We start from the raw sequence: 23,500 nt of genomic DNA, 5'->3' as shown, positions 1-23,500 counted from the left end.
TCTGCTCTTAATATTCTGTTAATGACGAAGGGTCCCATAATTTTGGTACCTCATACTCCACACCATACCATAACTTTAGGTGAGGCAACTGTGCTAGATGGATCAGTCCAGTGAGTGTTTGTGTTCAAACAGTATTGGTGAGTCTATTTATTAACCTCCCCATTCACAAAGAAATTTGCTTCAATTTGCTGAAATTCGCTTAATCAGCAGTTAATTGAGAAATGAGGGTTTAACTGAAGTTGCTGTGTTACCAATTCTGCAAATTCTGGCCAGCAACTATTTGGCCACTGCACTAGGGGTATTGGAAGGCATTGGTCAAAATCTTCTGCATAGACTGTGTGCTTCATTCATTGGACATGAAGATGATCTCAAGACATTCTGCTTAGAATAACACCATCACCTGCAAAGAAGAAAAATTTTGAGATGATAAATAAATATGTTAATATGAATCACACCATTGTTTTACTGGTGAAATTCTCTATCACATTGATATGCCACACACCTACCTTCATATTTGAAAAGTTAAAGCTGAATCCAAGAGGGCAACATTCAAGATGGCCACCATGTTGGTGACTTGGTCCACTGGAGTTCCTCTTTGACCCACAGCTTATGTCTAAAATTGAATAACCAAACTACTTTTCATTTGATATGGACGTTTCGTTACTTAAGAGACATGTTGTAGTACCATCGCTATGCACTATTATCACTTCAAAATAAAAAAAACCTGAAAGGGTTCCTTCACATATAGCAGAAACGGGTGCATTAAAATCCACATCAAAATCTGCACACTTCAAAATTGGCACTGACAGATGAATGCTCTCATACAAAAATTGGGAATGGGGTGTCAACTGTCTGATGAATAGCTGACCGCATAATATATGGATGGGCAGGGTTTGCCAAGTGGGAGCTCATCGAATGGAGCGTGAAGCTCTCAGTAGTGCAGAAAAAAAAAAAAAAGACACCAATGTTATATTTTCAGTCACTTTCTAATCCTTTAGTTTCTTAATCCTAAATCCAATCTTTTTGAATCTCCAGGGTTATTATAAAAGGACTCCGGACTATATTCTCCTAAGAGAATGGAAGAGACAGGGCTGTTTTGCCGTCCCAATGATTCATTCAACAATGCTTATTGATCTTCGAAAAGAAGCCTCCGTGAATCTACAGTTCTACCCTCCACATGAAGACTTCACATGGAGCTTTGATGACATCATTGTATTTGCATTCTCCTGCAGAAATGCCGGTATGTATGTAGAGATCTTACCATCTCACAAGAAGGGGGAGGATGAACAAGTTGTTTGGCAGGAACTTAAACCCTGCGCCCCATTCCTATGGCAGTACATATACAAGCTTGACTGATCTGAGCATGCTCATAACTGTCTCACATCATGAGGACACATGCACACAAGACAGAAATGTATCAGGTATGTGACTGAGATATGAACAAATCTCATCCACGTGATGTGGAATTTTCCCGCATGGAGTTTGACTTGCGGTGCAGGACAATTTCTGCTGCGCATTATCACCACAAATTTCGCTCCCTTCAGAGCAGATTTCATTGCAGATTTGCAAATCCGCTGGACTTACCCTAAGGGCTTTATCAGACATACGTATGTGCAAATATACTCGCTGCAATGGAGAGTATTTGCGCATGAGCAAGGTTTGGGGATTGCAATAAACAGGCTGTTGCATGGTTGTTTGTGCATATTACTGTAATTTTCGCGCTCACCAGTTCACATGAGCGTGATACTCCCTTTGCGTGGAATGGAATGGCTATTTAAAGTCTGATAAGGGCCATCTGACTTTTTTTTCCTGTGTTGTCCGCAGTTGCTGTGTAAAATACAGGATCTGTGCTCGAGAAACACGCTCATGAGAACGAACCCATTGCGGGCGTGAGTTTTACGCGGGTAAAAAAAAAATATGCGCGTTCGTCTGTTAAAACCCTAAGGCCTTAGTCAGACAGGCGTTCTCTTCTCTATATGCGCTCAATGGGGCCGGCGGCAGCAGCGCCGACCCCATTGAGAGCATATACTAGACAAATCATTCTTCTCTGCCACAGCTGTAACAGCTGTGGCAGAGAAGAACGATGTTTGCCCATTGAATTCAATGGAGCCGGCAATACAGCCGGCTCCATTGAAAGCAATGGGCTGCCGGCGATCGCGGGATGAATTGTCGGGAAGGGCTTAAATATATAAGCCCTTCCCTGCAATTCATCCAGAAATGTGTAAAAATAAAAAAAATATATATACTCACCTTGTCCCGGCAGACGGAGTTCAGCGCGGCCGGCCTGCAGTGGGTGTGAAGGGGGTGTGATTCAGACCTGCCCCTGATTGGCTCAGCGCTGAGCCAATCAGGGGCAGCTCTTACTCACACCCACTGCCGGCCGGCAGCGCTGAACTCCGTCTGCCGGGACAAGGTGAGTATATATATATATTTTTTATTTTTACACATTTCTGGATGAATTGCAGGGAAGGGCTTATATATTTAAGCCCTTCCCGACAATTCATCCCACACTCGCCCGCAGCGCATTGCTTTCAATGGAGCCAGCTGTATTGCCGGCTCCATTGAATTCAATGCGCTGGACAGCTCCGACCCGTTTCTATTGAAACGCGGCTGGGAGCAGTTTTTGCGGGCGATTTTTCGGCCCCAGTCACGCGATTTGCGGATGCGCATCCGTCATGTGATCCGCAAATCGCGGCAAAAAACGCCCGTGTGACTAAGGCCTAAGGCCTCATGTCCACTCAAAAAATACAATCCGCGCAAAATCTGCCGCGGATTCTGCGCGGATTTGCTTTAAATGGCATTTTTTTTACATGCAGATATCCGCACACATTGCTATCACATTGCTATCAATGTGATAGCAATGTTGCCGATCCGCGCGGATTCCGCGGCAAATGGAGCATGCCGCGTTTTTTCTCCCGCGCATGAATAACGCAATTCTTTTAAAATGCCATCCGTGGGTGCAAAAATCAATTTAATGGACGGATGGCAATGATTCCCTATGGGCAAAATCCACTGCAGATTCCGCGGCGGAAATCCGCAATTCCATTTACCCAGTGGACATGAGGCCTAAGGCTACGTTCACACAGTTGAGAAAACCATGCGAGATTTGTGCGTTGCAAGACGCACAAATCTCACACGAGTAAGAACCCCATTCTTTTGAATGGGGTCATATATATGAACTATTTCGCAGCATATCTTATCATTGGGCATTCCCTTGAAACATGCCTATCCTGTAGCTACATCGGAGGATGACTACTTTACCTGAAGTGATGGGAGGCGCTTTTAAAGAAAAACATTGTTCATCCGCAGGTAAATCGCATGTTCCCAAGTGCAATATTGTTCCAAGTTTCTCTTATGTGAAATTAGCCTAAGGCCCCCTGCACACGGGCGGGAATTCCACAGCGGGATTTCCCGCAGAATTTCTGCCCGTGCCCTCTGCCATAGGACTCCATTAGATAACACAGCGGGATCCGACCCGGCTGTCTGCAGGCGGCCTAATACAGACTCTAACCCAGAGTCACTCTTCTATATGTACCAGACATAACTTTTTCTGCAGCTTTTAGCTACATGCCTTCTGTAATACAGTGTTCTAAGCTGAACGTGTGCAGGAAGGTCATGGGTAGCTGTACGCATACACGCCTCTGATCGCAGGTGACAGCTCAGTGTGGAGGAGCCCGCCAGTCTACTACTTTCCCATATCGCTACTGGAAGGATATCCGGACTGTATATAACTATTTAGCTCTAAATTGGTGCCCCACAGGTCAATCTCCTCTTAGGGCAGGCTCACACGAGCGTATTTGAATTGCATATTACTCAGGCGATGTATGTGGGTGTAATACACATTAAATCGCTGCAATTCAAAGAATTAATTTTCGCTGTTGCACTGATGCTGGCGCTTTTTCATTGCTCATAAAATGCGAGTAAAAAAAAGCACGCAGCATGTTCTATTTTACCGCATATTACGCACGAGAGAGCCATATTGTTCTCTATGGATGCTTACAAAAAGCTGTATATACGCAATTACATTGTGTACGTACAGAGTTTATTAGCAACGCTGCGAAATGACAGAGCGGCAAATTTAAAGAGAAAAGAAACCAGGAAGCCTGCGCAAAAATTGCTGTCATACACGGTGATACGCGAGTCCACTCCGCGGTAAAACACTGCATTACCACACGCTCATGTGAGCCCGGCTTTACTTTTCCAGTATGTTTGATGTTCAGAGTCTTTGACTATGCTTGTTTGTTTCCTAAGTACGGGTTACACTGCCACCTTGTGGTTTCCACTGCTCCTGCTGCTTCTTGTTTTTGTGGGTAAAATCATGACATAATGTTTTTTTGTGCTGAGTATTCTTGCTGGATTTAATCATTTAAAGTCTATGAATGTGTAATATTAGTAGTACTACTCCTCTATTACCAGGGGCATTGCTGGGGTCTGAAAAGATCAGGGGCAAAAGACTTAAGGTATAGGTTGCATTTCCCCCCCCCCCTCCAAAAAAAAAAAATGATATACCTGTATAGTTACTATATAATATTGTTGCCACTATACCAGAAGCAAATATTCCCGCTATACAGTACTGAATTATCTATGTACTGTTATTGAACAAAGCACACTATATATACAAAGACCGATGTTAGCACTCTACAAAGCCAAATTAATACTGTCACACCATAATCACTACTACTCCGTAGCAACTAATTCATATTGCTATACTGTAATTAAATAAAACCCACTATAGAAATACCAATATTACCAGTACATCACTGCACAAGGCCCAAATAATACTGCCATGCCATGACCGCTACATAGCGTCTGAATATTCCTTCCTTCCTGTTATTATATAAAAAACACTGTATAATAACTAATATTACCACCATACAGTGATCCCATAGTAGTAGATACCAGCTCTGCAGACTGTATAACTGGTTACAGCACCATTATATCCAGTGATCACAGATTATGTCTATTCTGATGAGTTGTTCACTTTTCCTGTCTTTTCTATCCAGTCCAGAGCACCATGGTGACTTCTACCAGCCAACACAAAAACTTTTCATCCTACTGCTACCTTTAATTCTTTCTGTTACTGACAAATCTGCCCCTATCACTGTACCAGCTTTGTGGCACGGTGCAACCAAATACTCAACTTCAGAATTAACAGTGTCCTAGCTATAACTACCCCCAAATTGAAAAATTAAAAGTAAAAAAAAACTTTTCCCAGGATGTGCAGAAAAAAATTAACATAACTGTTATAGCTGCATCCATAAAAGTCTGATTAATTAAAATATAGCATTTTTTTGTCTTGCACGGTAAACGCCTACGCTATTTGCGTAGCCCACTGCTCATTGAAACTGAAGGATAGTATAGTATAAAGCTTCATGGCACATGATCTTAACATGGCACTGTTGTTAACGGAGACCACTTTTAGGGTAGCAACCTGATGGTTCCCAGCAGCGGAGTCCAGATCTCTGTAAAGGGGTTTAAAGCAATTGTCTGAAGAAATATAGTGTACTTACCTGAATTCAGTCCAGGTCTAGTGGTCAGCTATTCAGCTTTCGTCCTAGTTTTGACACCGGGTCATGAAGGTATAAATTCTTCCTCCGTTTCCTCCTTGTTAGTAACCTATTTGTGGAGAGTTGTCTGACTGACTCATGTCAATAACTTACCCACCCTTCTTCTCTGTCATAGCTCATGCCAGTCCAAACACTCTGCATCTGTTCAGTGTCCATGGAACCACAAGAGGACAGTAGCTGAGAGATCTAATGAAAGAGGCATACAGCATAATTAGGTGGCTGTGCATATAAGAAAAGCTTTATATTCTGCAATAGGTCTATAACTGTGCTTGGTCCTGCAATGGTCAGCTAACTGGACAGTGGTGCAGAAGAGCAAAGTCAGCACTGCTGGAATGTTTAGAAGTGTGTTGCAACGTTCTGAAACTTTGTTTCGAGTTCAAGTGAATGCACTACTGATTCATCTGCCAAATAAGGCCGGGCTCACACGAGGGGGGCAGCTTCAGCATGTGGATATCCCCAGAGGAAGACCTGCAAAGGATCGCGGAAATGAATTGCGTATGTGTGGGGTTTTACACTTGGATGTACATTTGAGGACAATAAATCGTCTGCATGGAGGAAAGATCACAAGCAGGGAATGACATAAGAGAGTTGGCCAACCCCCTGGAAACACCCTGCTATCACGCAGGCAACATTCCCTAGTGCTGTTGTGGCAAGAGCTGCTCTAAGAGCCTTCAGAATGGGATGCTGCTTTCTAGGCTTGGCTGGTTTATACTACTTTTTTCGGAAGTAGTAGAAACCATTAAAAAAAACAAACTAAAAAACACTCACTTATTCTTGTGGAGGAGGAAGAGTCCAGAAGAACAAGCAGAGGTTGCAGACAGCAGGCTGTATTGCTGTGTTACTCCCCAGACTCTGTCTTGCATTGTCTGCCCACAAATTCCTGCTTTCTTTATACCATTTGTTATTTGGTCTCCGAGCAACTCGTGAGTAAATCTGCATCCATAGAGATCAATAGAGCCCATCCGTGTGGAATCTAAAGTAAAATAGAGCATGCTGCCATTTTTCTTCCATTCGGGGAATCTGCAATTCCTATCCGCAAGCGAACGTCAATGCATTCCAATGCCCGAATATTACCGCTTACCGTATGCGCGGTGGGTGATTGCGGAATCCACAATTCAAGAGTCCCCCCCTAAAGCTTTTTGTTTACCAGATTCGGTGCCTTTTCTCCTAACCCTTCTGCATGTGGGGTTCCCCAAATACACTTTTGGATATAAATGCAAAGTTTCTTCAACTCACCCCAAAAGCTATTTTTTTCTGATTTTATCTTTAAAAAATGGTTATGAACATTGCTTCTGCAGCTGTAATTCACTATGTTCATGTCATTAAATGCAGTTTTTGCTCTCACAAACATCATTAATTTGCCATTAGTCTCGTGCTCCCACTGATTACTGCATGCTTTGTATCTCTTTTCCAGGAATTCAGATGTATATTTGTAACAAGGAGCATTACGGCTACCTTCCTCTGCCGCTGAAACCACATCAAGCCCTGGAGGATGATATTGAGAGCTTCACACATGTACTTACAGAAGTAATGGGTACGTACCATTCTAACACTAGCTGCTTCATATGATCGGCCTGTATCCACCCTGTACCACTCTGTCCTAATCTATGATTGCAAACAAACAGCTTATGACTATAGGTGGCTGCATACCTCAAATAGCTCTTCACCAAATGCTCATTCGGCTGACCGCTATTGTTTCTGAGCGATAATGGTTGCGTGTAAAAGGGACATTAGACTGCAGTGTCTATATATAGTGGTATGAAGAAGCTGCAGAATACAAATGGTATAACCTTTTTTAACACATCGCTATTGCAAAAATAATTGTCTGCCCAAAATACATGCATTCAACAGTCAGAATAGCCCTCCAGAGGTGTCCGTCCATAGCTCTTAGCCCTCTGGACATGTGTTTTACTAAATAATTGTATTTCCCATAATATAACAATTTTGGAGCATTTTTTTGTAGAACTCTGCATTATGCTGTTACAAATTTATGAATAAATTGACAACTGTGTGTTACTGTTTGGGGATGTACTGTATCTCTACACAGACTCAATGAGCGCTAGCAATGTCAGACTGCGTGGAGATAAGGGAAATGGTCACATCCAGTTGTCAATTCATTCATGAATTTCTTGGAAGAATAAGGAAGGAACAGTACAAGACATAGTTATAAGATGCTCCAGAATTCCTATTACTTGGGGCAGACAAGTATTTACTTCTGATATTTGGGGATGTTGTAGATACAAGGGAGTATTCCCCAAAGTATACAGTGCCTCTGACCTGTCCATAGGCTCCTATGCACCCAGTACAATAAAACCATGTCCTGTTGGCACAGACCAACCATTGAATGGCTGGGATTGGTCCCTGCGTTCAACCAATCAGAGGCAGAGCTTCCAGGAAGCGGGGATTTTTAAATCCCCACCCAGAAGAAATGATTCAGAAGAGTGCCAGGGAGTTGGGGAGAAAATGCGCCAGAGCCCCGACAGTACTGCTAGGTGATGTTTTTTTTTTTCCAGCAGCTAGAGGTTATTTTCAAGGAAGGGCTTATATTTCAAGCCCTTCCCCGAAAATCCCTGCAGGGATTGCCTTCACCCATTGCTTATAATGGGGCAGCAGCAGCGCCGGCCCCATTGAAAGCAATGGCATAGCATTGTGGTCCTCTGCCACAGCTGTCACAGCTGTGGCAGGGAATTCTTTCATCCCCGCGGGGAGTCCCATCATCACTAAACACTGTGACAAGTGCTGTCACAGTGTTCAGTGATGAGGGGACTCCCCACGGGAATTATTGGAGCCCTCCGGGAGTTCCCTCATCCCTGCGGCGACTGAGGGCTTAACAGCGGGACATTTAAAAGGTGCTTCTGCCCAGACGAGGTTGGAGCGAAGTTCCGCCCCCTCCCATTAAAAATTATATTTGTATCAATAATTTTCATATTTTATATATTTGTTTATTTATGTTGTTTATTATTTATTTTATTTTAGGAGAAGGATAGTTAAAGTCTTTTTTTGTATCGAAACGTGGCAGTGAATTTTTCCGTTTTTTTCCGGTCATTTAGGGAGGTGTTCCGGTTTTCGGAGAATTTTTTGTCTTGATTTTTGAAATCAGCATACTCGATTACATAAAACCTGAAATGTGCCTTCCATTCAGACAAAAAGGTCTCCGACACTACAGGCTAGTCTATATGGTATGCTATCTGCCATCTGCTGGTGAATGTCTCTCATATAATGCCACCTTTCACCAGCAGAGGGCACATGACATTTAATACAGACCGTCTAATGTATAAATAACCTGAGGAGGAGAGCCGCAGACGTGAGCCATGGTCTCTCCCTTGTGTGAGTGTCTCTTATAGGTTGCGGACCCCAGTTTTACCTGTGTGCTCTTCTCTTTGCTTGCCTTGGATGGCTGCTACAAGTTGGACTTGTAAGCTGTCACTAGATCTGCAAACACTTCCTGACCAGAAGATCTTTGGAGGAAGTGAGGCAGATTTATTAGTGCTGTTTTAGGACAACATCTACACTGTAGAGTTAGGTGAAAATTGTGATAAGTTGGTGACGCTTTCATTCAAAGTCTCGCGGGACGAAGCACGAAAGCGGAATTCCCTGGGCAAGTGTGAAAGCACTCTAAGGCCATTGTCCCACGGTTGTAAGCACATTTATGTGCGCACTTGCATTGCGTATTTGCATGTACAAGTGCATGTTTTACTATACTTTTTGCATGCGCAAATCGTGCAGCTAAACACCCCCCCTTCTTTTCTCCGATGCAGTCAGGGCGGAATATGTCGGCCGCTGCATGGGCTCCTATGGGAGCCAATGAAAGGGGGTGGAGAAGGGAGGTGGGAGGGAGTTTAGCAGTGTGACTGCTAAACTCCCTTCCTCTTCTCTCTTCCTCTCTCCTCCCCTCCGGCTGTCTGCAATGGAAAGGGTCGAAGCTAAGCTTAGTCCTCTCCCACTGCTGGCTGTGGTCAAGGGGCAGGAGCTTAGCCCCGCCCTGCACAAAGCCGGATGGGAGGAGAGAGGAGGTGAGTCGGGGAGGGAGGGGAGGCTCAACGGCATTGCGGGCTTGGTGTGTATTTGCCGGAGCCCGTGCTGTCTGAGCGGGCACACAAATGTTAGATTTGTGTATCCGTACACATGTTTTTACGGCGCCAGCAGGCACACGTAAAAATGCCTACGGCCGTGTGAAAGGGCCCTAAACATAACATTATTTTAACTGTGTCTATCGTAAGGGCAACACTTCCTGACCTCCATTATTCTATTTTTCCTCAATTAGAAATTTTTTAACGTTTACAGCACATTATATAATATTTTAAATGGTACTCAGTCTGCAAAAAACAAGCCCTCATGTAGCAATGTAACCAGGAGAAATAAAAGAGGAGAAAGAAAATAAGAAAATGAAAGAGGGCTGCCTCGTTAAGGTGCGTTTAGACAGAATGATTAGCATTTCAAAAATTCTTCAAATGAATATGAAACACTGAAGGAGAAGTGAACGATTCTCAACGATGATCTGCCTGTCTAAACAGGCTGCACCAGTGTGAACGAATTCGGGGATGACATCACCAGCTCGTTCACTTGGGCAAACGAGAACCGCATAGTTCTTGTTGTGTGACCAGACTCTTCACTACACAATTGCCAAGGAAACCAATAGCGGAAATTGTTAGAACATGTAAATGTCTTTCTCAGCGGTCATGAGAACTTCTCCTTATCAGTAGTTCTCATTAGTAAGATAAATAGTGCTGACTAGATTCAGAGTCTCCTCTATCTTTGTCCAGTATACATGGGAGACTCACACCAACTTGTAATATAACTTTAGTAATCTAGGGTGCTGGTTGTACTCAACTTTGACTTGATGGGTGTCATTCTTTGAAGAGTATACAAGTTTAGGAATATGTAAATATTTGTCAGTCAACCTCTGGATATTTTCATCCCTGCCGCCTGGGAACATCTGAGCTATATAACCAGCGCATGTGTTTCTTTAAAAAAAAACGTAACATTGACCCTTTGTCCAAAACATGTAAATATAAAGAAAATGGTATTTTGTATTTGGGGCGTGGGTGCAGGCGTAATGACGCAGGATTCACGGTACTATGCAGCAGATGGAATAACCGAAATCCATACTAATATTCTAAATGCAAAAATAACTCTGTCTGTCTATTTGTTACCTTTCACTGCTAAACCGCTGAAGCGGTTTTGATTAAATTTGGCAGGGAGATAGCTTGCATCTAGAGAAAGGACATAGGTTTTATCACAAAAATGTATAAAGTTCTCTATGGAACACAACAAGATAGATTATTTGGTAATGCGCAGGCACACCTCATCGCCGTGCTGTGTGGCAAGGCTGAGGGGAAGGGGGTGCACATCATAAGCTATGCCTACACAAACAGGCAGACACGTGAGATCAGACGTTGTTGCCCCACATATGCGATTATTAAGCTAGCAGGGATACCCGGTGTTGCCCGGGAATTAAAACTTGAATATATCAGATTCCTGTCAACCTTTCAATTAAAAGTATAGGTTCAACTTTTAATTCATCTGTATTAGAAAACAAGATGAAGGGAAATTCCTATAGTTTTTTCAGAATTGCTCCTTCTGATAGCAGCACCATGGAACTGCTCTGCAAATTGGACTGAAGAACAAGCAAGTACTGGTGCAATATGTCAACACCGGAAATAAGGGTGGAAACTTACAGAATGGTAGGTAACGCCCTGGTTAACATCCCGAAGCTCCGGATGGGCTGCCGTGCCCGTCTGGTAACAGTGAGGGCACAGAGAATTCGGAGCTTTCCAATGGTGTGGCTTGATCTGCGTCACTGTCCTGTGGAGGAGATGATGCAGTGAGGGCACAGAGGCCTTGATCGGTGTCGCGTGGCTGGAGGAGATGATGCAGTGAGGGCACAGAGCATCGTCATCTTCCCTGCGGTGTGCCTTGGTTAGTGTCAGTGTCCCGTGCCTGGAGGAGAAGTGAGAGTAGCAGCAGGAGCGCCGCCAGCAACACTGGCGGAACCGGTTGGTACTATTTGGATGCCGAGGATTTACAGTGGCCACAGAGTGAGTGGCGGAGCCTCTGCTGGAGAGAGCCGGACTGCTTGAGCAGCCTGATGGCCTATATTGTGCTGCTCTGCAGCGGGAGTGCTACAGCTGCAGCTTCCAGCTGTATAGTTTTGTGTGGCCGTTGTCAGCACACCGGTGTCACCAAGGCAGAGCTGAAGGAGCCGGCCAATGAGCGGCATGCTGCCTCAAAAAAGCCCGTTTTCACAGCAGAGTACACTGGCCTCCACATTAAAGGCTGCACCAGCCTACAGACAGTCCTCAATATGTTGCCCAGCCAATCACCAGTTGTGGGCGTATAAGGGCGCCCAACTTATGTCTCCACCCATTCTGCTGGTGGAGACATATTGCACCAGTACCGAACAAGTATGCAGGTAACAGCAGTCTATAATGTGAACGAGACAAAAAAAGCACTTATTGATGGATTTACTTTATATTTGTAGAGACTTTACATTCACTAAGTGCCCTGCTTTATTTTTGGTTCCTCTAAAATGTGTATTTGTGATACTGGTACATTAGAATGAAATATTATTGGTATGGATATTTCTGAATATAGAATACAATAAATGTATATGTTTTTTTTTTCTTAACTAAGCATGTAATGTTATACATTTTAGTTGATCGACCTCCACTGGAAACATCGAGGTATGTCCATGTGCCGCCCAAACAGCCAGACAAGTTGGGGTTTGATGAGGTGAGTTATTCATATGTGCTATAAACTGTGTTCACTTTTTTGATAACCAGAAATGGAAACCAAATTACCACTCTAAAGCCTTGTTTATATGGTAAAAAAAATAATAAAAAACTATTTTGTACAGCCGCGGACGTTTTTGCCCATTGGCAAAATCTGAGAGTGTATCCACCTGAAAATCCAGAGCAGAACTTGTTTACAGCTTGTTATAGAAGTGATTATACTAATTATGTGTCTTCTTTTCTTTTTTTTTAACATGATAAACCAATGTGTAATGGAGAAAAGGCAGTTTTTTTATTTTTTGTATTTATTATTCTATTCACACTCACGAAGGACTCCTGTATTGCAATGTATTATAAAGTACTTGTCAGTTTTACACTGACAGGAAGCCTATGAGACCCGGCCTGGGTCTCATAGGCTACTGTAGAAAGCAGACCCGGATTCCATTGTTACATAATGAGAGCCGATAGGCTGTCAGAGGGAACCCCCTTTTTATCGCTTAGATTTTGAGGTTGTTATTGACCATGGTATTTCGGGGGGAAAAATGCCCCAATCAGTGTTATCAGTTTGGGGGGTACCTATGAAATAGTGACCATAATATAATAAATTTCCACAGGGAGTTTCACCGGGGAGTTACAAAAATACTAAACTGTAGGAAGACAAAGTTCAAACAGCTGAGAGATGCCCCTAACCTTATTGATTGGGACAATTCCTCAAAAATAAGAAAATAAGTAAGATGGAACAATACTTCTGCAGCTCCACTTATTGGATAGCAGCATTCCTTCAAATCAATGTATGACTCTTTGAACATGTCTTTAAAACAATGATTGGGAATAGGAAACCAAGCCAGAATTCATACACAGACAGCTGTTTTGGGGTGTTTGCCCTTCATCAGTGTACAGTAGGTTTCTGGCTTAGCTATTGAGAATTGGGAAGGATGCCATCTCTCCTTAGGGAGAGCACCCAAAAGGTGTGTGGAGACACATAGTAAGTGAGTGGGTCGGGAGGGGCATCATCTCTCCCCAAGGAGAGCACCCAGAAGGGCTGTGGAGACATCTAGAAGGTGAGTGAGGAGACTTAAAAGGCCATGCATGCTGCTCGGGAAAATATATTCCTCCCGAACCAATCACCTACTAGGTGTCTCCACATATCTTCTGGGTGATCTCCTTAAGGAGAGACAACTACCCTCCCGACTCAAAAATAAAAGTACAGGCAGTAAATGGGAAAAGTTTCAAAACATCTTAAATACTTGCTGATATTAATACATACCTTACAGGAATAAAAGGATTAGGAGTAGGGAAAAACCAATGTGACTCAATAAACCACAAAAAAAGTTTTTAAACTACTAAAACAAGAAGGCAGTGAAGAAGTACTAAAAACCTCTAAGGAGAAAATAAATGATGTAAAAATCAGATAAAAGCAGCAAAGGTGGTAACAGAGAAACTTATTGCATAACAAACTATGCAAACTAGCCCTAAACTGTTCTTTAACTATATAAATAGTAAAAAGATTAATACTGAAAGTGTTGACCCTTTAAAAAATTGTGTAGCAAAAACTGTAGAGGGCGATGAGGAGAAAGCAAATCTATTAAATAGTTTTTTCGCCAATGTATTCACAGAGGAAAATGAAATGTCAGGTGAAATGCAGAGTTGAGTGTAACATTAAGTGTAACATTGTTACATGTTATAGCTACTGACTTATTCAGAAGGGTTTTGGTCCATGTAGTTATTCTGATTGTCAGATTGGAGTCGGGAAATAATCTGTTTTTTTGTCTTCTGCTGGATCAACTTTTAGGATGGGGGTGGTAATAGGGTAATAGGCTGACCTGGATGCATGCAAGTCTTTTTTCAGCCTAAAATACTATGTTACTATGTAACTCTACGCATTATGCCCCTGAAATAGATTATACTACACTGTACCCTGATATGAAGTATTACACACTGTGACCCCAGAATCTACCATGTGCCTTCAGTAATACATTATAACACACATCGTGCCCCAGAAATGAATTATACTACTCACTGTGTCCCCTGTAATAAATGAGGCCAGTGATTGGCTGTGAAAGTATGGCACATCATCACATTTCCTGCTATCCAGCTAATTCTTTGAAATCCCAGATAACCCCGTTAAATACAGCTGTAGTTGCCTCAAAGGCATTTATTTTAAGGATCTCATTTTGTAAGTTACAATAATTAACATCTTAAAAGAGTAGGTTTCATAGGGACTTGGCAGAGTCTAAAATTTCCAAGCTCAGAGAAGCTGGAGGGGCAGCCTCGGGGTTAACTTGTAAAATTAGTTAGAGGTAGTAAATAATAGAACCATTCCAGGGATTCCAGGGCAGGAATGCAAGTCCACTAATTGAAGAGTTACTGTTTACAGTCTCTGACTAATTGTCCCCAGGTGTTTCCTAGCTATATTAGAAGATTTAAGACTCAAGCCTGCTTTCTTCCTCGGGATCAAAAGATTAACAGTTTAATCATTTGTCTAAGGCGCAGACATTCAAGGCCAGGACTTCGGCAACCTTGTGGACTTGCTAATAGTACAGATACGTTTTTCATACTATTTTGTTTGCCTGTGAGAAGAATCCAACTCCAGTGAAAAATGTAAAATTAGTGTTCTGGTGGGTTCCTCATAATATGCAACTAGTTACAGCTAGTTACATTACAGTTATAATACGCAATTACATCGCGCATGTACAGCTTTTTTTTATGCATGTTGCTAGGAAACATGAGAAAAAAGTAAAAAATAAAATAAACCAGGAAGCCAGTGCAGGACAGTGTGCGTAAATTACACTGTTCACGTGCAGGCATTTGTGTACAAAAAAGTGACAATACGAAGTACGGTTATGTGAGCCCAGTCGTAAAGCCCATTTACACTCAAAGATAATCTTTCAAATGATTGAAAGATTGAAAGTTTTAGCTATCTATTTGCATAAAGTGTTAATTGCCATTAACAATTTATCACCTTCATTTGCATGTAAAAGGGCCTCCAGGAGCTGTTTGTAGAGCCCAGCATGGGATTAGTCACAAGCCCAGCTGTGCACACAACTGCATTTTTCTCATCAGGGTTACTGCCAGGTTACAATGTAATTTCCCACCTCCCGTGGAGAACACAGCATGCGGTCTATTTAGAGACACTTTATCTCTCTGCGGCTAAATGATGGATTTTAAGTTCACCTTAAAATCATCGTTCAAACAAAAAGTGCACGATGCCCCACATTTACATGTAACAATTATCACTCATTTTCGGTTGTTGAAACAAATTTTGAGCAATTATTGTTACGTGTAAATGGGCCTTTACTCTAGTGGGTGTAGATGGTGCAATTGCAACTGGGCTCTGGAGCCTATGGGGCCTATGGGGCCCATAAGGTAACACCTGCACTATAAATGAAGAATTATAGTTTGGGGAGGGGGGTCTGTTATAGCTTTGGAATTGGGGCCAACAGCTACAAGTTCTGCTTCTGTTAGCAATCACAGTTTTTCTTCAATTTGATAGACAGGCACAGGGACAACTAAAGCAACTTGAAAGAACTTCCTGTATATCAGCTTCCGGGATTCATCTAAGTGTGACTTGGAGAAGTAGCATATTGGGGTTAACTGCAGTCATCTGAAATAATATAGGCTGTATGCTCTGTGGGCATTAAAGCAACCCCCTAGTTTTGGACAGAATTGGGTCCCAGTATGTTACCTGAAGTTGTTTTTCTCTGCCATCCCTCCAATCCACCGCTTCCAGGTACTATTTTTGGCCATTCAAGACTGACGAAATCTTCAGACTACTTTATCCCCACAGTTCGTTGGTATTGTTAGACTAACAATGGACTATACCTACCCTGTAATTGGCCAGATCTTCTCAGGGTGATCAGCACTGGCCAATAAGAGAGCAGGGCACAGTGTAAATTAGGTAATTAGAAAATTACTGCAGCCATATTGGAGAGCTGAAAATGGAGCCCAAACCCATCAGATTAGTGGGGCATTAGAGAAAAACTGCAGGTAATGTACCCTTCCCCTCTAGTCCTGGGACAGAATTTGGCCCTGAAACTGGAGGGTCAGTAAAAGGAACGCTTCAGGAGACATTTGTTATGCTCAGTACAGGGCTCAATTCAGAGAACTTCAAAAATAGTAGTGAAACGACTCCCATTTAGGCCCTGCACTAGGCATGATACAGTTGATTAGTTTTCCCTGGATTGTTCCTTTAAATTTCTGTTAGCAATCGAGCAAAAAAGCCTGCCGTATTTTAGATTGGTCACATCATTTACAGGAATGGATCCAGTAATATTCTAATAGCAAGCCACCTCTTAGCCAAAGACACACTTTAATATATTGTGCATAAAATACTTGCCATATTGGATTGCTGTAGTGATTTCACTGTAACCCTATTCCACACCCGAAACTTTCAGGCTACAGACTATACTTGGTTTTATAGGAAGGATTACATGGGAGTCTTTAAATTAGGAAATTGGATTACATGGAAAGTTGTAAAAAGTGACCCTACTAGAGATGAGCGAGCGCACTCGGATAAGTCAGTTACTCGAGCGAGCCTCACTCTTCTCGAGTAACTGCATTCTTGTCCGAGCATGCTCAAGGGGGTGGCGGGGATAGCGGGGGAAAGAGTGAGAGAGATCTCTCTCTGTCTCCCCCCCCCCCCCCCCGCTACCCCACGCCACCCCCTCCCGAGCACGCTCTGACAAGAATGCAGTTACTCAAGTAACTGACTTATCCGAGCATGCTCGCTACACATTAATGTCCTATACAAGAAAGGATGCAAGCAATCCGCAGGCATCTATAAAAACTGTCATTCTAATATTCTGAACAAAAAATGTGAATCTTTTGCAGTCTACAGATTTTAATATATATGCAAAATTAATGCTTTCCTGGCAGGTTTATATGATCAATCTGAAGCGTCGTATGGATCGCCGCGTCCGGATGCTGCGTAGTCTATATGAGCTGAAAATCCAGGTGAAGATATTTGATGCTGTGGATGGCAAGTAAGTCCATAACACCAAATTAGTAGCGTTTCTCTTCTTTATTGCCGGAACATCTTTCTTGTTATGAAATGTCTCTATATGGCCAAAGGCACGAGGCTGTACTTACTGGCCATGTGCTGTCTATATATTCCACGGACGGCTTCAGTTGTGATGCTGTAAAAATAATAATTGATGGCATGATTAATAAATGGAAATGCCGCTCATAGTGACATTTACACTAGGTATTGCTGTACCAGAATCTGTATACATATATTAGCTGCACCTCCAAATAATTAACGATATAGTGACAAATCACCGTTATACAGTAATTGAATAATACCTCCTTACCATAACTAGATAATACTGACATACCATACCTAGATAGTGCTGCCATATAGTGATTAAATAAGACGACCATAACATGACTGCTAATACGCAACTGAACAATACCTCCATAGTGCTGCTGAATATTGCTACCATAATGAAACTGAATACAGTGATGTGATATATGGCAGTCTGCAGAGGATAGGATGGAGAGAGAGGGGATAGATATAATGGGTACATAGAGTTGAGTCACATTATCATGACCACCAGCTAGACAGGCTGGCAGTGACTAAGTAAGCTGCTGGTATCTAGAGCCATGCTGACTGCAGTGCATCCCACAGTTGATGTAGGGAACGTGGGGGAGGATCCATAGAGCAATTGAGGTGGTCCCACAGATGCTCAATTGGGTTGAAGTCTGGGGAATCAGGGGGCCAGGGGAGTACTTGGAAGTCTTGGTCGTGTCCTTCCCACTACTGTTGAACATTTCTAGCCATGTGACATGTCATATTGTCTTGCTGGAAAATCCCATCTGCCCCATGGAACAGCATTTATGGGTGTACGTGATCTACAAGGATGGGTTCCTAACCCACTTGGTTCAGAGTGCCTTCCACATGGATTTACAGACCAAGAGAATGCCACAAAAGAATTCCCTAGACTATAACACTGCCACCAGCAGTTTGTGTTCCTTCAGCAAGGTCCGAAGGGTGTTTGTTCTGTGATGTTTATTGCTTGACACGCCAGCGTCCATTCGTTTGATGAAGCAAAAAATGCAACTCATCGAAGAAGGCGACCTTTTGCCAATCAGCTGTGGTCCAATTCCAATACTGTCATGCCAATTGAAGCCTTTTCTTCTGATGCACCTTTTCAGCATCTGTGCAGTGACCATCTGTCAGTTTAGAGCCCCATATGCAGTAGGGTTTGCCGAACTGTTTAAGACACGTCTCAGGTTTATTTTCATGGTGAGCTGCTCCAATATAGTATATCGAAAGTAGGAGATGGTCATAATAATGTGACTCTAGACTGTATATTGAAAAATATAGATGTTATGGGTGAGGCCAGTGGTTGTATTATGCTGGATCCACCCTTAGAGGACACTGCACCCCTGGATAAAATATACATATAGAGATGACTGTTCAGAGGATATGTGTGTGTGTGTGTGTATATATATATATATATATATATATTGTAAGAAAGTCCTCCAAGGGGTAGGGGCGGCAAAGACACACTGGACCAGAAAGTGAATAAAACTTGCTTCAGTTTTATTTTAAGGTAAAGTCCAGGCAAAGCAAAATAGAGAAGTCATCTCAAAACAACAAGTGCACCACACAGGGTGCTCAGGTCCTTGCAGTGAGGTGTGGCGCCTTCCTCAGCTTGACAGGCAACAAAACAGCAACACAAAAGTCCATGCAATATAACAGGTGAAATGCTGCACCATGCAGGGTGCTCAGAGGGTTTCCTCCTCAGGCTGTCAGACACTGACTCCTAGGGAGCTGCAGTCTTTTATGCCCCATTAACGGGGTCAGTGCCTACAGCTGAGTTGAAAACCAAGGTGAAGTTATGGACTGGATCTCCACCCTGTCCAGACTAAGAGCCTGTGAGGGAGATATACTCCATCCACAACTTCACCCTTTAACTGCCTACAATATATATATATATGACAGTGATCTCAATATACACATTTTATACAGGAGTTCAATGTGCACTGTGAGCGGTCAAGGCAGGGATCCAGGATTTATGCATGTACTGTATGTGTGTGTGTGTGTGTGTATATATATATATATATATATATATATATATATATATATATATATATATACATATGTGCAAGGCTTTTTTTTAAATTTTACTGTAGTTTTTGCACATGCAGGGCATGTTCATTTGCGCACGGCTGACGAACACACCCTTATTTAAATGTCTGTATAGCATAATGAGTTCCAGATGTGTTCCTTTTTTTTTCTTCACAGAATTGCACAGCATATTGAGCATCCTTTTGCACATTGTGCATGCATCTGCACATCCCCTTAGACTTCTATAGGGGCCCTTTGTGCACAAATGAACAGAAAAATAGCACAGATCCGATTTTTAAAAAACATTTTTGCATGCTTGAGAAATCTATGCGCAAAATCGGGAACTGAGAAAAAACCTATTGAAATCAATTTATACTAATCTTTGCGTATTGCATACATAAATTTTACATGCACAAAAACATGCGCAAATACGCCTATGTGAGGCCGGCCTCAATGTGCAGTTGCTCTCCACTGTTGTCCAAAATGTTGCATCTTGTAAAGGCAGTGCTTTATGCTTTAACTATAATGGAAATAAAAAATTTAAATTTTTTGAATAGAAGTGCGCCACATATATTCCCATACCTGACTGACTATCTCTCTAGGGTCTGACCTATCCTCATCATTGTATAGCTACATTTACTAGAGCTCTGTCTCCATTCTCATCAGTAGGAGAACTCCATGATATATTGTGTTAACCAAAACAGGAAGCAGCATGTGCAAGTAGCGCATTGCTTGGCCCCTGTAGTTACAACACAGATGAGTGATCAATGGCGCCATTCAGTATTTTTGTTTTATGCCATCTCTTTTTATTAGTTTTCAAATTAGCAAGATTAAAGGGAACAGAAAAAAAATGGAAAAACTAATAATATCCAAAAAGGCAGCAGATTTATGGGTTATCAAAATAAGGTCCCAGCTGTAAAGAGATAAAAGGTATACTTATGGGCAGTACATGTCGAAGGAAAGTAATGAAGGGAAGAAGAGGAGTGACCTTTAGACAAGAAAACAGAAAAAGAAGAAGAAAGGCAGAAGAAGAGAAGAGAGGAAGGAGAAAGAAAAAGGGCAAGGAGAAATGAAGGGGGTTGGAAGGAGTTGGATGAGACAGGAAGGAAGAAAGGGATCCCCTACCACTATAGCTTCCCAATGTAGTTGGATATCACAGAGCTGTACGAACCTAAGCGTTTATGAAATTAGCAAACTCAAAAGAATCCTTAAAAAAAGCCAAACCTGCCATGGCTTATAATAAAGATCTATTGCATCCTTATCCTCAGTCACCAAGAGTTCCATGCGACAGAGAAATCCATCTCTAGAACCGATTCCTCGAGAGTAGGGCCTCTGTCTGGGAATGATTGTTGTCATACCAGGGAGGAAGTATTGCAGCAAATCTATCCTAATAAAACCAGAGATTATCATGGATAATAAGGCAATCTGGGGGGGAGCCAGTAATGGCACTGCTAGAATTTATTTGTGAACATGACCACTAGATGTGAAGCATAGATCCAACAGCGCTATTACATCGTCAGCATTCCTCAGAGACAATGTGGTATCATGTTATGGAGATCTGATGGACAACAGTACCATCTAGAAATAATTTTATAGTTCTTCTCTTGTGACCTACATGTCATAGGCAATTTATGAGTACAATTCTTTAGACCATTGCTCTGAGTAAAACCATGCTCCCTTTCCCATGCACTCATGGGAACCAAGGGGACGTCCTGTCTGCAACTGATCGTAAAGCCCTGTACAATTGACATATAGTTCGAAGTGGGTAGGGGTCTTGTATAAAAAAGATTAAACTAAAGTGAATGGGACAGCAAGTGATGATAATAGGCATATCGATGTAGTTGGGAGTACGCTAGACACAATATAGGACTCCCAGGGCAAGAGTCTCTGAGAGCTGTCAAGGGTGGAAATGTAATAAACCAGTTAAGGTGTTACATAATGTAAATCTATGGCTACATGTCCACACCAGAAACTGGTGCAAACCCACATCTGGGAGAAAAGTTGGATTATCACATAAAGGGGTGAGCGGTCCTGGAGTCCTAGAGATTCCCAGTTTATGAACAACCCAGTCCTATACAGACAAAAGATCCAGGGTAAAAACTGGAAGGGATTCCTTATCCAGCCGTAATGTTTTATCTACCCAAGATAGAGAGTAGAGGAACAGGAAGACTAGAGATCAACCCACAGCTTCCAACCAAAACCATGAAACCAATCCACCAGGTTTGTAAGGATAGAGGCTTTTTGATATAACTGAAAGCCCATACCTTCATTTGACTTGGCTCTAAGCAAAATATTTTGACCAAGTTGCAGTTTGCTTGTTCCCCAGACAAATCTGAATATAGCACTAGAAAGCGATTTGATAAAAGGAAGGCAGTAGAATTATTGTTAGGGCTTGAAATAAAGGAACTTTAGTAAGATATCCATTTTAATAACAGTTAATCTTTAAAACCATGAGAGTCCGACATGATTATATGAGTGTAGTTCAGCAATAGTACAAGAGAGAAGTGGTTGAAAATTAAGTTTGTAAAGCTGAGAGAGGTCAGATGGAAGCTGAACACGAAGATACTTAATAGAGTCAGAGCACCAGTGGAAAGGGAAAGAGTCCTTAAGAAAAGCAACATTCACTAGGGAAATATTCAGAATTTCAGTTTTAGAGGGGTAAAATTTAAATTTGCTTACAAAGCTGTATTTCATAAACTTCCCCATAATGGAGGGAAGGGAGACCCTGGGGTTAGAGATTTACTGTAGTAAATCATCTGCATAAATAGCAGATATGTACTCTATTGTCTATTAACAAGCCCTTAATTTCAGGGTTATTGCATATGGCACAGGTGTCCAATCCACATAGTGCATGTGGCCCAGGATGTCTATGAATGTGGGCCAAAGGGGAGGAGTAACTGAGGTCACAGGCAGTACCTGGCAGTGTCAGACTGACTTTCCGCTCACAGACATACAAATGACGAGGCAGTGGGCGGCACTTGCAGCTCTGTGACTGTCTGACTCACATAGTCATTCCAGGTTCAGTGTGTGGCAGCGATTCTCTTTACTGCTCCTATCCAGTATCGAGGTGAAGACAAGAAACCGTTGAACAATGCTGTGTGCGCCTCCCCTGGTATCAGAAACAGTCTCATGGCCACAAACTGCATGTGAGATTGGACAGGTTTCTGTATCGAGGCTTGCATGCAGAACCAGGCACTGACTCCAGTGTGGAGTCCATATGGCATGGCATCGGGAGTTATTTGAAGGATGATGGAGCTTGTTTGGGGGCATAGTGGAGGGTAATGGGGGTTGTTTAGGGGGACTGTGGAGGACAATGGTGGTTGTGCGGAGGAAGATGCCCTGCATTCTTAGCGCCTGTGTGTTTGATGTGTGGCCCAAGACAACTCTTCTTCTTTCAATGGGGCCCAGAGACACCAAAAGGTTGGACACCCTTGCTGTATGGTGATTGCTGGGTGCTCCATAAGTAGAGTATACAACAAAGAAGAAAGGGGCAGTCTTGCCCAATGCCATAGTATACTATTAGTGCATACTTTTGCGATGGGGCTGCTGTATAGAGCCATAATTTTACTTGGCATGGAAGACCCCAGACCAATTTGAGACGAAGTGCTGTGTTAAAAAGACCAGTGGACCTGGTCAAATGCCTTCTCGTCAGCTACTGATGGGATAGAAGCTGTTTTTTTTTTGTTTTTTTTTAGGGTTTGGGATTTGAAGATTGGCAATAAGGTTTTCATCGTATTGTCTTGTGCTTCACTGTCATACACAAAACCAACTAAATCATTTTGAATCAATTTCAGGAGGTATGGAGTTAAATGTAATTTTGGGGAATAGTTTTACATCCATGTTAATGAGGCAGATAAGGCAGTAGTTAAAGTATACTTCCCAGGCTTAGGAAGTACAGAAATATGTGCTTCCGAAGGAGGAGGTCTCAGAGAGGTCATTTAATACTTTAGTCAAGAAAGTAGATAAAGAAGGCTAAAACATTTTATAGAACTTGGAGCAGAATCCATCTGGGTCTGGGCACTAACCTGATGGAAAAAGTTTGATCTCAGAAACTATCTCCTCCTCAGAGAATGAGAAATCAAGTCCTAATCTGACCTCTCTAGATAGGATAAGGAGAGCAGTGTCTCTAA

At 42.4% G+C, this 23,500-nt stretch overlaps 1 protein-coding gene across 1 annotated transcript in view; it reads left to right on the top strand.

The window, feature by feature from the left end:
• Positions 1–23,500, top strand: part of COLGALT2 (collagen beta(1-O)galactosyltransferase 2) — an 84,861-nt gene that overhangs the window by 49,527 nt on the left and 11,834 nt on the right. The window contains exons 5-8 of the mRNA XM_066597087.1: positions 1,036–1,240; positions 6,982–7,101; positions 12,223–12,299; positions 17,174–17,280. Of these exons, the coding sequence (XP_066453184.1) occupies positions 1,036–1,240; positions 6,982–7,101; positions 12,223–12,299; positions 17,174–17,280 (509 nt within the window). The remainder of the gene's footprint in view (positions 1–1,035; positions 1,241–6,981; positions 7,102–12,222; positions 12,300–17,173; positions 17,281–23,500) is intronic.

The sequence above is a fragment of the Eleutherodactylus coqui genome, chromosome 3 (genome assembly GCF_035609145.1).
Source record: "Eleutherodactylus coqui strain aEleCoq1 chromosome 3, aEleCoq1.hap1, whole genome shotgun sequence".
NCBI classification, from domain to species: Eukaryota; Metazoa; Chordata; class Amphibia; order Anura; family Eleutherodactylidae; genus Eleutherodactylus; species Eleutherodactylus coqui.
The sequence above is the reverse complement of the archived record's forward strand: the minus strand, read 5'-3'. Positions and strand labels throughout refer to the sequence as shown.